Source organism: Juglans regia, chromosome 1 (assembly GCF_001411555.2).
Source record: "Juglans regia cultivar Chandler chromosome 1, Walnut 2.0, whole genome shotgun sequence".
In the NCBI taxonomy this organism is placed as follows: Eukaryota; Viridiplantae; Streptophyta; class Magnoliopsida; order Fagales; family Juglandaceae; genus Juglans; species Juglans regia.
The window spans coordinates 43,342,312-43,358,097 of NC_049901.1; the positions used below are offsets into that span (position 1 = coordinate 43,342,312).

The 15,786-nt window shown below is 32.9% G+C and overlaps 1 protein-coding gene across 1 annotated transcript; it reads left to right on the forward strand.

Annotated features, from left to right (window-relative positions):
- The first annotated feature begins 928 nt into the window (after positions 1 to 928).
- Positions 929 to 2,470, forward strand: LOC108995938 (protein SCARECROW-like). Its single transcript, XM_018971614.1, has one exon. It carries the CDS (start codon positions 929 to 931, stop codon positions 2,468 to 2,470), a length of 1,542 nt encoding a protein of 513 aa, XP_018827159.1.
- Positions 2,471 to 15,786: the final 13,316 nt, after the last annotated feature.

Consider the following 15,786-nt stretch of genomic DNA (forward strand, 5'->3'; position numbering starts at 1 on the left):
TACGTCAATCTTGTGAGAAAAGTTGGTCCATATATATATACTAATTAAATAAAACCAAAGACTTATCATGAACTAATTAATTGCATGCAAGTTGATATCAAATATATATATATATATATATATATATATTAATATGGATGAAAATTAATATCGATTTTTTTTTTTTGGGCATATTTTTCATATAACACTCATGATTTCGCTTGTATGTATCGTACTTCATGATTAATTAATAATTTGAATTAAAGTTAACGATACAGATGAAAAATGTGCATAAAAAAAAAAATATAAATATACGTAACATGCGCAAATAACAATATTATCAGCACTATAATATTAATTCAAGATGGTGGATTAGTTGCATTTTATACCACATTTTATATGCATCATCATGCCCAAGCCTTTCTATATAATATATATATATATATATCCTTCGATCCCTTTTTCTATATATATATATATATATAGCTAGACCTTTAAAATTAACTTCATGTACTCCTTCACGACTCATTTAATTATGCTAATTCTTAAAATAAATAAATAAAAAATAGAAGTTAATAAATTAGAAAATTAATCACTACAAAATTAGTGACGTGTGCATGGGGGTTTTTGGGTCTTAGCAGTTTATCGTTTTGTACATGTCTTGGTTATGCCGGCCATCCTCTGGCATCAAACTAGCTAGCACCATTATCCTGTTGTGTCATGGAGACCTTTTCTTCTATGTCAAATCTCTTTGTTCATATTCCAAAGTTTCTCCTTTAAAATTGGCCCTCACCCTCTCATTAACACCCCTCTCACGACCATATACCTCATCATCGTTGCCCTAAATATTTCTTATTATCTCCTGATCTCTAGCTAGCTTGCTTGCTGTTAATTTCTTTCTCTAATCATATATAGTTCAATTCCTTCCATCTGTTCTTGAATTTCCCTTATGAAAGCAGGATTTGAAGTGGTTCAGGGGGCTTTGGACATGATACAACCCCATGAGCCATGGGATATTTACCAACCTGCAGCTGTTGGATTTCCAACTCCAACCAGCTTCAACCCTTTCCTCGTGAAGCCAATAATTGAAAATCGTTGCTTAAACATGGAGCGCAACGAGCTCTCTGATTGGGTGGAGCAAATCACTAGACAACTCATCGAAGATTTACCAGAAGCAACTGGCTCAGATCATCATCATCATGTCTTGCACTCTGAGACAAAGTCCCAGGACAACAACATCGTGGCATCATTTTCAGGCGAGTTCAGGCCAAGAAAAGCTCCCAAAAGAAGCCACTTTGACACCATTGGCAACGAGCTTCAATGGAGCAACGTCGAGCCTCATCATGTTTATGATCATGGAATGAACAAAGGGTTGAATAGGGTTGATGAACATGGCCTAACCCTGATAACCCAACTTCTGGAGTGTGCAGTTGCTATCTCTGTCGACAACCTAGGCGAGGCTCATAGAATGTTGCTCGAGCTGACGCAAACGGGCTCTCCTTATGGGATTTCCTGCGCTGAGCGTGTCGTGGCTTATTTTGCCATGGCCATGAGCAGTAGGGTGATCAACTCCTGGCTAGGTACTTGCTCCCCTTTAGTTAACTACAAAAGCATTCATGGCGCTTTCCAAGTGTTCAACAACGTATCCCCTTTCATCAAGTTTGCACATTTCACTTCCAACCAAGCCATCCTCGAGGCTTTCCATCGCCGTGATAGAGTTCACATTCTTGACCTTGACATCATGCAAGGCCTGCAATGGCCGGCCTTGTTTCACATCCTCGCCACGCGCATGGAGGGTCCGCCCCACGTTAGGATGACCGGTATGGGCAAGTCAATGGAGATGTTGCTCGAGACAGGAAAGCAACTAGCGAATTTCGCCAAGCGGCTTGGAATGTCATTTGAATTCCACCCAATTGCAAGAAAGTTCGGAGAAATTGATGCATCAATGGTCCAAGTCAGGCGTGGAGAAACTCTAGCTGTGCATTGGCTACAACATTCCTTGTACGATGCAACCGGACCCGATTGGAAAACAATGAGATTACTAAAAGAATTGTCGCCTTCAATCACCACATTGGTAGAGCAAGATATTTCCCATGGAGGGTCTTTTCTAGATCGTTTTGTTGGGTCCTTACACTACTACTCGACGCTTTTCGATTCCCTGGGAGCAAATCTGCCTATTGACGATCCTAACAGGCACCGGGTTGAGCACTGCCTCCTACACAGGGAAATCAACAACATAATGGCGATCGGAGGGCCGGCGAGAAGTGGAGAGGATAAGTTCAGGCATTGGAAGATGGAGCTAGCAAGGAATTGTTTTGTGCAGATGCCGATGAGTGGGAATTCAATGGCTCAAGCACAGTTGATACTGAACATGTTCCCTCCTGCTCATGGATACAGCCTTGTGGAAGGAGACGGGACACTTAGGCTTGGATGGAAAGACACAAGTTTGTATACTGCTTCTGCATGGACATTCAATGCTTCTTCTAGGTAGCTGCAGCGAGCTAGCTCTCGATCATCTGATCTGCTAATTAATGAAATTCATGTTTTTTTTGTTTTTGGGTTTGTGTTTGTGTTTTGTGTTGTGTAGATCATCAGCTCAAATTCTCATGTACTAGATGAATCCTACCGCATTAAGCAGGAGTTCTGAATTGTAAATTTTATTGGCATGCATGGTTATATTATATAGCTTTAATTAATTTATGGCCGGGGAGGAGGGAATGATACCTTAAAGATTCGCTTTTGTAGTTACTATAACCATTAATTGTCCATTCTGTTTGTTTTCATAGCAATTTCTCTTTAATTTATTTCAATTCCTTGGATTTTTACGTTCACCATCGTGTGAAAGTTTCTGCTTATATATGTACAATTTAGCGACCTAGTGCATGCTTTATATATCAATTTCATCGAATTTTGAATGGAATCAATATATATTTGAAGTACTACACACACACAAATATATATATATATATATACATGAGCAGTAAGTGCAACATTGCTTTAATTTGATCATGCTAGCTAGCTATATTATGTGTATATATATATTCGTACGTATTAGAATCACTATAAAAAAATGGATATATATTTGTGACATTTTTTTGCAATGAAAACATATTCATTTTAATTAAAAAAAATTATTTCATGATTGAAAATTACTGATTACAAATAAACAAATTTTCTTACCACGACTGAATTAGTTCAAGATTTGTATCCCACTTCCAAAATTTGAACTACGTACCCCAAGAATTAATATATATATATATGCCAATTAACGTACGAATCAAAATATAAAATTATATATTATATAATATGTAAAGAATTTAAGGGAGAAATGCATGCATGCACATGATCTACACTACAAAAAAAGCCATTGGCCGGCATTTATACTAATTGCGTTTATGTAAATGTCGGTACAAGTAGTGATTTGTTGACATATTGTTTATGCGCTGATAATTAGCGACACATATGCCTATATATCGATACTTAAATATACATTTGTCGGCATTTGCATGAACATCGCTAAATTACCGACAGTTATATATATGGAGGAACAATAGGCTTTTATAGACGTTTTATTTTCACGCCAATAATTAAATATACATTTGCCAGCGTCTGCTTAAACGTCGGTAAATTATAGAGGATATAGCTGCATTTATATTAGCGGCGCTTATAGATATGCTGAAAAAATAGAAAGTTATCGACGTTTTATTTTTACGCCGGTAATTAAATATACATTTGTCGGCATTTGCATAGACATCAATAAAGTAGAGCGGATTTAGCGGCATTTATATTAGCAGCGCTTATAGATATGTCGAATAAATAGAAATTTATCAACGTTTCATTTTTACGCCGGTAATTAAATATACATTTGTCGGCATTTGCATAAACGTCAATAAAGTAGGGCAGATTTAGCAGTACTTATAGATATGCCGAAAATATAGAAATTTATTAACGTTTCATTTTTATGTCGGTAATTAAATATACATTTGTTGGCATTTGCATAAGCGTCAATAAAGTAGAGAGAAATTAGCGGCATTTATATTATAGACATGCACTTATAGATATGCTGAAAAATTAGAAATTTATCGACATTTCATTTGTCACACTGGTAATTAAATATATATTTGTTTGCATTTACATAAACGTCAATAAAGTATAGAGCACCAAGCCGCGATCTATAATTTTTTTTTTAGGTTATTATGTATGGGAAATCTATTTGATATTTATTGGATAAATTTTGAATAGGTCACGGGCTCAAAAATTTTATTATGACGGGTCCCGAAAAATTTACGAGATGAGATTTGGTTAATTTAGAATTTGAGTTGAGACCTATTAATATTTATTAAATGCTTGATTCAAAAATTTTTGAACAAGCCTAATAGATTATGGATTGTGATAACCAGACCAACTAACTTGTTAATTCTACACAATATCCATAGACGTAGGTCCAAACACTTAGAAATGACTCAAAAAGACCAAGTCGTGGGAACCAAGAATCGGACTCCACGTACGTCTCCACGTTCATGCATGTACGTCTCTAGGGTTTTTATCATGCATTTTTTTCTTCTTCTATATGTTACACACACACATGACCCTCCCGCGTAAATCACCTTCAACCTAAGAATCAATTACCGCTGCCTGAGTTGCAGTGAACTTCCAAGTACTGCCCAAGCCCCACGTCGAGTTAGCCACCTTTTACTGCGAACAGAGTGTGCACAACGGCGCTGTTTAGCCGTAAAACAGAGTGTGCACTGCGGCCTCTGCCCAGTTGCACCACCGCCTCTGCCTACGTCCAAACTCTAGTCCAGTTGCACTGTGGCCTCTACCTAGGACCACTGTAGACCCATGCCACCGGCCTAGCACCACCCAACACCACTCCAGCACCGCCCAACACTCCTCTGTTTCCCTCACCAAAAACAGAGCGTGCATTCCACTTCGTGAGACACAAACCAGCCACCCCACGCCGCCAACCTCCTCCACGCCGTTTACATGAACGCTAGCAAATAATATTCCCGACCCTTGAGTGCCGGCGCTTAGGTTATCCCAATAAACAAATGTCGGTAAAAATATTACTGATGTTTATTGTCCAATTGCCGGCATTTATGGGACATCGACAAATTATCCTTTTTTGTAGTGGATCTTGAGATATTTTTGCCTCTGATCTGCATGCAGCATGCAAGCATGCTTGAGTATGTCGTATGTTTCTATATATGTGACGCCGGATCGGTTGTACTACTTTTCCTGAATCTGAATGCATGCATGGAACTCTATAATTGATCATGAGCATGCAGCTCAGCAGATATAGTACTAGTCCTACGTACTTACGTACTGATCATGATGAATTAAATGAAATATCCAAGGCTAGCTGTTAGCTAGGAGCCCATATATATCGATTTATATATAGATCATACACATGAGAATTAAGAAGAAAACTAGCTACGTACGAGTGATCTACGGCAATGAAAGCACAATATTATTAATTCGAAGTAGTTCTGAACAAATTAACAGTAGAAAATTCAAATGATCATCAAAGCAAAAATTGAAAGGGATCGATGAAAATTATATATATATAATAATAATAATAATAATAATAATAATAATAATATTAATATGTGTGTGTATAGGTTGTGCTAGCTGCTAGCTGAAGATCATAATTGACGAGGTAGGTATATTATTTAAGAAAAGAAACAGATAGATGGTTGCCAAACTAAGTCGATAAGGAGGAACCAGTTAGATAGCAATAATAGAATTAATTTAGATCCGGTCAATATATATGCTGGTTGCAGCACATCTGCAGAATATTCCAGTGTAAAGATGGACTTGGTGTACTGTATCTATATATATATAATAAATAGATGGATAAATATGGTAATTAATTACGTGACCTTGAAATTCCATTAAATTAACGTGAAGTACTACAGCATCTTAGTCTTTTCTTAATTTTTGGCCTACTTTTTTTTTTCTAATCAAGATTCATATAATATATATATATATATATATATATATATTAAAAGATACAAGAGGTTAAAAGGTGCACGTGGAAGCTGACCTTAACAATCATCCCTAATCGACTAATATAAAAATAAAATAAAAAGAAAAGAAAAGAGATTTGAAGCCAATGGCTCCTACCAATTTTTCACAAGGGGAAGTTGCTTGAATTGATTTTTTTTTTCAATCCAAAAAATGGACTGCAATACTACGCGAACAAAGTCGCGAGCAATAGGTGTTGTGTTGCACTTTGCTAGTCCAGTTTTGTTGAAAGAAACACCCACTTCTTTTTTCTCATAATCTTTTAGGGATGTACAAGAAACTGAAAAAACGACACAGACTGACTCAGACCTACCGCTGGAGCTCAAAACCGGCCGAAACCGACAGGGAACCGGTAGGTCGGCGGTAGAAATTTGATAAAACTGGCGTCGATCGGTTCGATCTCGATTCAAACCAAAGAAAAACCGATGAACTAGCCGACAGTTTGAAAAAAAAAATGTGAACAACACCGTTTAGCTTTATGCGTAGGGTTTAAACAACCCTGCCCTCTGCTTCTTTCATTCGAGATCTCAGGCCTCAGCCACCCTCCCCCTCATTTCATCCTCTCCAGTCTCCAGCGTCCGCAACCCTCCACTCCAGTCTCCACTCTCCAGCGGCAGCGGCATCGGCAGTAGTAACGGCCCAGCCTCCACGTCCCTCCGGCAAACGACACATCCCACGCCCACAGAGTCACGAACCCACTAGCCTTTTCAATCCAAAATTTATTTTGTCAATTTTCTTGATTCTGTTGTTTACATGGATGTTGTTGTATGTTGCTGGATTCTTAGATGATTATGTTTTTCTAATTTCGAAATTGTTGTATATTTTAAATTTGGTGGTGGGATTGAATGGCTACTTTGGGCAATTGAATTATTGAACTGCAAGACACCCATGCAAGGACTAATTTCCAACAGACCAATAAACTGACTGTGAACCAGCTGGCAACTGAGAAAGTCAGTTTTACCCCTTATGCGTCGATTTTTTGTCGATTTTCTTTCCAAAATAGCAGTGTTCGGTCGGTTTAGAGTTTTGCACAAAACCGAATCCAGGGGTCGGTTTTTCACCCCTATAATCTTTAGTTAAGAGAAGTGGTAACATAAGACAATATCATCTCGTAGATGTTTGATACGCCAGCGTACAACCGTCAATGGCTGTGAAGGCGTGTAGGGATCACACGCCACTATTGATGAGAAAATGTTTGATGGATATGCAGGATCCAAGGCCGCTGATCCCATTTTTGCTGCGCGTGGTCCCAGAACGTGCATCGTGACGCGGCGGCATGTAGATCTCATGCATCGCATAGGCCGTGTGTGAGAGTCATGCTCTACTCGTATGGATGCAGTCCTTTAAGAAGCCAACAGATCGGCAGTTGGGGAGTCTTGTGGAGCGGCATGTGAGGTCGAATGTGGTTGGAAAGTAGTAGATTAACCAATTTTTGTACTATTTCTAAAAAACAAATAAAAAGACCGGCCAGAAGCCAGTGGATAGCATCGAAGGATACTGGAGGGAAGGAGGGGAGGAATCAAAAGATTCAAAACTCCAACCCCCTTTGGATGGCGGAGGGAAGATCTTAATAAATGAATTTTGGGAGAGCTTTTCGAAAGGAGAGAGAAAAGGAAAAAAACTAGTTTGTAGTTGATTTTTTGCTTACTTAAGGTAGGGTATGCACGCGAACGATCATATAATAATGAGCAATGATATTTGCATTTATAGAGTGCGCAAGCGTCGCGCACTCATTTTGAAAAAAAATTGAATAAATATGATATTCATATGAAAAAATTAATTTTTAAATGATGGACCTCATTATTTTTCAAAAAAGTGTATGTCTCTTGCACAATCCATGACTGTATTTAGCATTACTCTATGATAAAAGATAAGTATTTATATATAAATGACTTTCTGCCTACAAAATATTATAATTAATTTTCCTATCGCCTCTAAGATATATAGATATGTTGCAGATTTTGTATTTTAAAAATTTTATTTCGGGACTAATTTTATCCTAGTTCATATAACTTTGTCACCTAAAACTAAAAAAAAAACTCAATGTTGTAAAACTAAAAAAAGAAAAGTAAACTAGTTTTTCAAAAACTCAATATTATTTCTTTCAACTTTCTTGTTGTGTGTCTACCACAAATGCTCCTCAAAATTCTCTTTTATAGGCATGAGAGGATATATGATATTAAATAGATATATGAATTTAGGGAATGACAATATTTGATGAATCAAGAGGATACATGAACATGAGAAATAAGAATATATGAATGGGTAAAAATTCTAATGGTTATCCATCAAATACATGGAATGTATTTTACTACATTTATGTATTTACAATACTCCCCATTGGATGACCATATACAAAGAACATGTCTCGTTAAAAATTTGCCAAGGAAAAATCCAATGGAAAAAAATAAAGGCGAAGAAAAAATAGTATAATATTCTTGTGTATCTTTGAAAGCTTTAGGATTGTCTTGTTAAAACCTTGTAAAGAAAAATCTTGTAGGAAGAAACCTTAAAGGAAAAAGAGTACAATCTGTACGATCATTTTCTCTCATTCAAAAGTATGTAAAGTTTCAATAGCTTACAATGAAAAATTTTTGAGTTGACGAATTCCAATGTCGTGTACTACTTTTTAAAATGTTGTAGTTGGTAATACTTTAGTGAATAGATTCGTTAAATTGTCACATGATCGTATTTGCTTGTCATCGATATTACCACACTTCTGGAGTTCATGTGTATAAAAGAATTTTGGTGAAATATGTTTTGTTCTATCACTTTTGATATAGCCTCATTTGATTTGTGTGATACAAGCAACATTATCTTCATATATTGTTGTTGGGCTATATTTGATTATGGATAATCCACACTTATTTTGAATATGTTGAATTACTGATTTTAACTAAATACATTCATGACTTGCAATGATCTCTAAGTGGTTGGAAGAAATAGTAATTAATGTTTGCTTGACAGATCTCTATGAAATAGTTGTATGTCCACAAGTGAACAAATATCCTGTTTTTGATCTTCCTTTATGCGGATTGGAAAGGTAACCCAAGTTTGCATAACCAATTAATTGAAGATTTGATCATTCTGGATAAAACAATCTCATGTCAACTGTTCCACGAAAGTAGCGTATAATATGTTTGACTCCATTCCAGTGCATTCGAGTTGGTGCATAACTATATATTGCTAGTAAGTCAATGAAAATTAATGAAATATCTGATCGTGTGCAATTTTCAGGATACATCAAAGTATCAATTGCACTTAAATATGGTACTTCAGGACCACAAATTTTTTCATCATCTTCTCAAGGGAGAAATAAGTCTTTTTTCACATCAAGTAATCAAACAGCCATTAGAATACTCAAATGATGAGCTTTTTCCGTGCAAAAGTGCTTCAGAACTTTTTTTGCATATGTTGATTGATGGACAAACATTTCATTTGAAAAGTGCTCAATTTGCAAACAAAGACAATAATTTATTTTTCCAAAATCTTTTATTTTAAACTCATTTTTTAAATCTTTTGCGGCATTTATGAGCTCTTATGGAGTTTCAATAAGATTTAAATCATCTACATATACAGTAATAATAACAAATATAAAATTTGACTTTTTTATGAAAGCACATGGGCAAATTGAATTATTCTCAAATCATTATTTTATTAAGGCTTCGTTTGAAAGTTGAGTTCATCTTAACTCATCTCAATTCATCATTACAACTTTTTCAAATCTCAATATAAAATATAATAAACAATTCAATTTTTTCAAATCCCAAAATAATAATAATAATAAACAATAATATTCTAATAATATTTTATCATCTCAACTCAACTCACTTCAACATCAAAACCCATCCTAAACATTCACTTAGACGATTGTAGTACATGCATACAGATTGGTTTAATCCATAAAAAGATTTTTGTAACTTGATAAAATAAATATTTATGGATTTTAAATTATATGCTTTAGACATTTTCTATCCTTCAGGAATTTTCATATAAATATTATTATTTAGTGATCCATATAAATATATTGTAACAACATCTATTAAACGCAAATCTAAACTTTCTGTGACTACCAAACTAATTAAAAATCTGAATGTAATTACATCAATTACAAGATAATACGTTTCTTCATAATCAATATCAAGTTTATGCGAGAAACTTTATGCAACAAGTCATGATTTGTATCTCACAATTTTATTTTTCTCATTATGTTTATCTACAAATATTGACTTATATCCAACATGCATAACTCTTTTAGGTATTTGGACAACATGTCCAAATACTTAACTCTTTGCTAACAATATAAATTCTGCATGAACTGCTTCTTTCAATTTTGAGCAATCATTTTTACGTTGACATTCTTTGACAATTTTTTATTCATTTTCATCATCACTTCTGGTGATATCTAGAGCAACTTTAAATGAAAATATGTTGTCGATAACAATTTTATTTCTATTAAATAATTATCTCGTACTTACATAATGTATCGATATCTCGTTATTTTCAGGTATATTTTCCTCTTCAAGATATTCTTCTTTAAGGAATTCTATTTTGAGATAATTTTTTACAGAAAGCTTAGATGAATCTATAGCTATTATTGTCTGTTTTGTGGGTACTGCCTTTTCAAGAGTACGGATTTTTTTTATTTGTATTTTTCTCTTTCGGTTAGCCTTATCATTTGCACCAATAGGCCTTCCACGCTTTAGGTGTGTTTTAGACTTATTAACTGTTGCATTATTTTATTGTCCTATCGGGACATCGATCTTTTCTAAAGTATTAGCAGCTGAAATGTGAGTCTTCACTATTTTCTTATTGTCAATAAAGGAATTCGATAATTGATTTACAATAGTTTGCAAATGAATGATTTTTTAAACTTCTAGTTCACATTGATTTGTACGAGGATCAAGATAAATTAGCATCAAAGTGTTCCATGTTATTTGCTTTTATGCTTCTAGTAACTTTTCTCACACTAATGATGGGAATACTATTTCATTAAAATGTCAATATTCAAAACAAGTCTTAAAAATATCTCCAATCAATGACTCTAGGTATCTAATGATGGATGGAGAATTAAGATCAACATAAATTCAAAAGCTACGTTGATGACTCATCTTAATGCGTTGGAGAAGTGTAATTGGAACATACACAGCACAATCAAAAGTACAAAAAAGAAAAATATTTGGTGGTTGATTAAATGCAAGTTACAATGGAGAATATTTATTATAGACAGTTGGTCTTATTCGAACCAATGATACAACATGCAAAATTGCATGTCCCTAAGCAGACACAAGTAGTTTTGTTTTCAAAAGTACGGTTGAGCAATTAATTGCAAACGTTTAATAAATGACTCATCTAAACCATTCTGAGTATATGTATGGGCAATATGATGTTTAACATTAATCCCAACTGACTTGCAATAATCATCAAAAGTCTTATATGTAAATTATCATGTATTATCCAATCGAATAGACTGAATTGGATAATTAGAAAATTGAGTCTGTAATCTAATAATTTGGGCATAAAGTCTAGCAAATGCTACATTGCGAGTAGAAAGTAGACAAACATGTGATAATCTAGTTTATGAATCTATTAAAACCATAAAATATTTAAATGGTCCATATGGTGCATGTATTGATCCACATATATCTCTATAAATTCTTTGTATAAATGATGAGGATTCCATAATTTTCTTAGAATGGGATGGTTTGAAAATTAGCTTTCTTTGGAACATGCTACATATAGATAATTAATCACTTAGTAAATAATTTATGGTTCTTTAAGGAATGTCCATATGAGTTATCAATTATTCGAAACATCATGATTGATCTCTGATGACCAAGATGATCATGTCAAAACATAAAGATTTTTGGATCATAGCACTTCTAGTGTATTATAACATGTGATTCAATTATATTCAATATTGTATAATATAACCTAGAAGATAAAGTTGACAGTTTTTCTAATTTGAACTTCTGGCCCAAATTTATTGTTGTAATGTAAGGATATTCATCACTGTCTTCATTGGTGATTTCAACACAATATCTATTACGACAAATATTTTTAAAATTCAGTAAGTTTCTTCTAGATTTCGAAGAATACAAAATATCATCAACACAAAATTTTGTTCCTTTTGGCAACATGATGTCGGCTCTTCCGGAGCCTTTAATTAGGTTCAATGACCCAAATATTGTATTGATGTTGGCTTTATATAATGTCAAATATTGAAAATATTTCTTATCCTTAATAATTGTGTGTTGTATAACTATTTGCCAGACACTTATCTTCATCAATTATTTTAGAATTGGTCAATGCATCAATAAAATCCATGTCTCTTTATAAAACAAATATGTGTAAAACTTTATTAATGCAAACGAAAATTTAACAAGATATATTAAAATATAACAACTCAAACATAACGTAATTATAATAAATAAATAAAATTAATTGTTACAGTCATATGCATCACTAATTAAAATATTATTATATCTGTTTGAATTTATAAATAAATCAAAAATATCAAGATGAGTTAGAACCATCATATTTGGATTATCAAAATAAGTTAGATGAACTTCAGGATCCTTGTAGTCGGCAAAATTCATTTCAACCCATTTTTCTTTTTCCTTCATAGATGCTTGATATAGGTCCACCAAATTTTGGACGTACGACAAGTACGTGACCAATGCCCTTTCATACCACACCTATGATATTTACCTTCATATTTCTTTACAGACTTATTCTGCAAGTCTTTATTTTCATTTTACTTTGTCGTAGTGTGGTTCCACTTCTGGTGGTATGGAGCATTTTTATTTTAGAAACTTTGAATACGCTCCCCTTGATCCCGATAGTTTTTTCTACCACGTCCATGTCCGCGCCTACGATTTTCTTGATTATGATGAAATGAGATTCCACTCACTTCAGGGAATGTAGTAAAACTGGTTGGACGAGATTTGTATTTTTTATTAACAGTTTGTTGTTTTGTTTAACCACTAGTAAACATTCATACTCAATATTGCCATTGCAGGAGCACATTCGAGACGTGAATATGTTATATGTTTAATTTCAAACATATCATCATTAATGGTTTTTTTTTTTTTACACAATTTCAATTATGCAACTTCAAGGGTATTTAATCATAACAAGCTTTTGAGTGGATCACGAGATTCCACTCACTTCAGGGATTGTAGTAGATCTGGTTAGACGAGATTTGTATTTTTTATTAACAGCTTGTTGTTTTGTTTAACCACTAGTAAACATTCATACTCAATATTGCCCTTGCAGGAGCACATTCGAGGCGTGAATATGTTATATGTTTAATTTCAAACATATCATCATTAATGGTTTTTTTTTCTACACAATTTCAATTATGCAACTTCAGGAGTATTTAATCATAACAAGCTTTTGAGTGGATCATGGTTTTCTGGTACACGTATTATTCTTTTAAACTATCTCATAGAATCAATAGATATTTTATTATGAGGTACTCAGGAGTGGTTTGGATTCAGAAATGAGTTGAGATGAGTTGAGATGGTTTGTGAATAGTAGAATAAAAATTAAATTATTTATTATATTTTGTGTGAAAATTTGGAAAAATTGTTTTGAAATTTGAAAAAGTTGAATTGTTTATTATATTTTATATGAAAATTTGAGAAAGTTGTAATGATGAGATGAAATGAGTTGAGGTGGGTTGAGATGGGTTACGAATACAAACGGAATCTTCAATCAAATTATTGTTTTAGAGCGATCTTCCAGGGATACTTCATGTCTTTCCTTAATAGTATTAAATGAAAAAGAAATATTTAAAATCGAACTAACATATAGAATACAAGAATATTCGTTGTATTGATATAGTAATATTATAATCTATATAATATCATATAGATCATATCAAAATTTTATAAATTGATTTATATTGCAATAAGCAGATATCAATATTTATGGAAAAGAAACTTACAGTGGTTAAGAAAATGTTACGCAAATATCTTGTTAAAAATCAAAAGACCACAACGGTTGGCTAGACTCTTGTATTGATAATGTGTTGTAAAACTAAAGAAAATTATCAAAATAATCGAAGGATCACAATACATAAAACTAGTTTTTCGTGAACTCAATATTATTTCTCTCAACTTTCTTATTGTGTATCTACCACAAATGCTCCTCAAAACTTCATTTTATAGGCATGGAATGATACATGATATTAAATAGATACATAAACTTAGGGAATGACAATACGTGAATCAAGAGGATTCATGGACATGAAAAATAAAAATACGTAAATGGAGAAGAATTCAATAGTCATCCATCAAATACATAGAATATATCTTACTATATTTATGTATTTACAACACCCAACATTAATCCACATGATCAGTAGTACTACATATAATACATGACCAGGCCCTAAATTTATAGCTAATTAATAGGCCGTCGATGAAAGGCAAAGAATAATTATGATGATCATGTAGTCCGATTTCGAGCTTGGGATTCTCTTAATCCATCATGATCATCAATATATATATTGTAGGTACGATAGGGGGCAAATGAAATCCTTTGAATCTTATTAGGATCGGAGGTGGCCCAATTGGAGTAATGAGTGCTAAGCTAGGGATTATATATATATATATATATATGTATGTATATGTATGTATGTACATGATGCATGCAGGATGATCATCAACTCCAAAGGCCTCAAATATGAGCCTGCATATATGCACTGCCTAATTAATTAGATACATGATGTTTCCCATATTAATCATGAATGATTCTATATATAAATATATATATATATATTTATATAATGCATTGCATCATCAACATTAATTGAGTATTTAGGTGCCGTTTGAACAATAAGTTAAGATAAAATGAATTGATATAAAAGTTGAATAAAATATTACTAGTTGAATTGTTAAAAGTTAAAATTTAAAAAAATTAAATTATTTATTTTATTTTATGTAAAATTTAATTATAATAATAAGATAAAATAAAACATTTATTATATCCAAACATACTAAAACTCATCAAATTCATATATAATAATTGTAGCAAAGATAAAAGCAATACAATAATATATGTTTGATGTAAGTACTACTGATTAACCTTCCTTTTCCTTTTGAAATAAAATACTATCACCTCCCTCACCCTCTTATCCCCATTGTTACCATAAAAAACCACTAATTTTTCCATTCCTTCTATTATTTTTATTAGGAGAAATGAAAAATGTTGTTATTTATTTTAAATTTTATAGATCCAATCAAATTTGTTAATACGACATATTTTAAATGAATTCGCATTTTAAAGGATCATTTCAAACCACTCAAAATAAATCGTAAAATTTAAAATAAAAATATTACTCTTCTTACTGTTATTAAATATATATAAATTATGAGAAATATTATAGTGTGAGAAAGATATATACAAAATGAATTTTATTATTTTGATTGACTAAATAATTTTACTCAGCTAATTCTAATTTAAAATAATCTTATCTTATCTTATTTCACATCATTTAATTTTAATTAATAATTTTATTATTATTTATAAATTATTTTAATTTATCTCATCTTATTTTATTAACAAATGATAGCTTTTATCTATTTATTTTCTCGTATTTTAGGTGTTGAAATTGAATTGATACATGTAAAACACGTGACCATAATCCAGTAGCCCATCAGAAAGAAGCCTTTTTCCGGAGACAGTCAGTCTGAAAACGCGGCTTTTTTTTTTTTTGTGTGTATTAAAAATCAGAACTTTTTTTTCTGGCAGAGAGAGAGAGAGAGAGAGGGA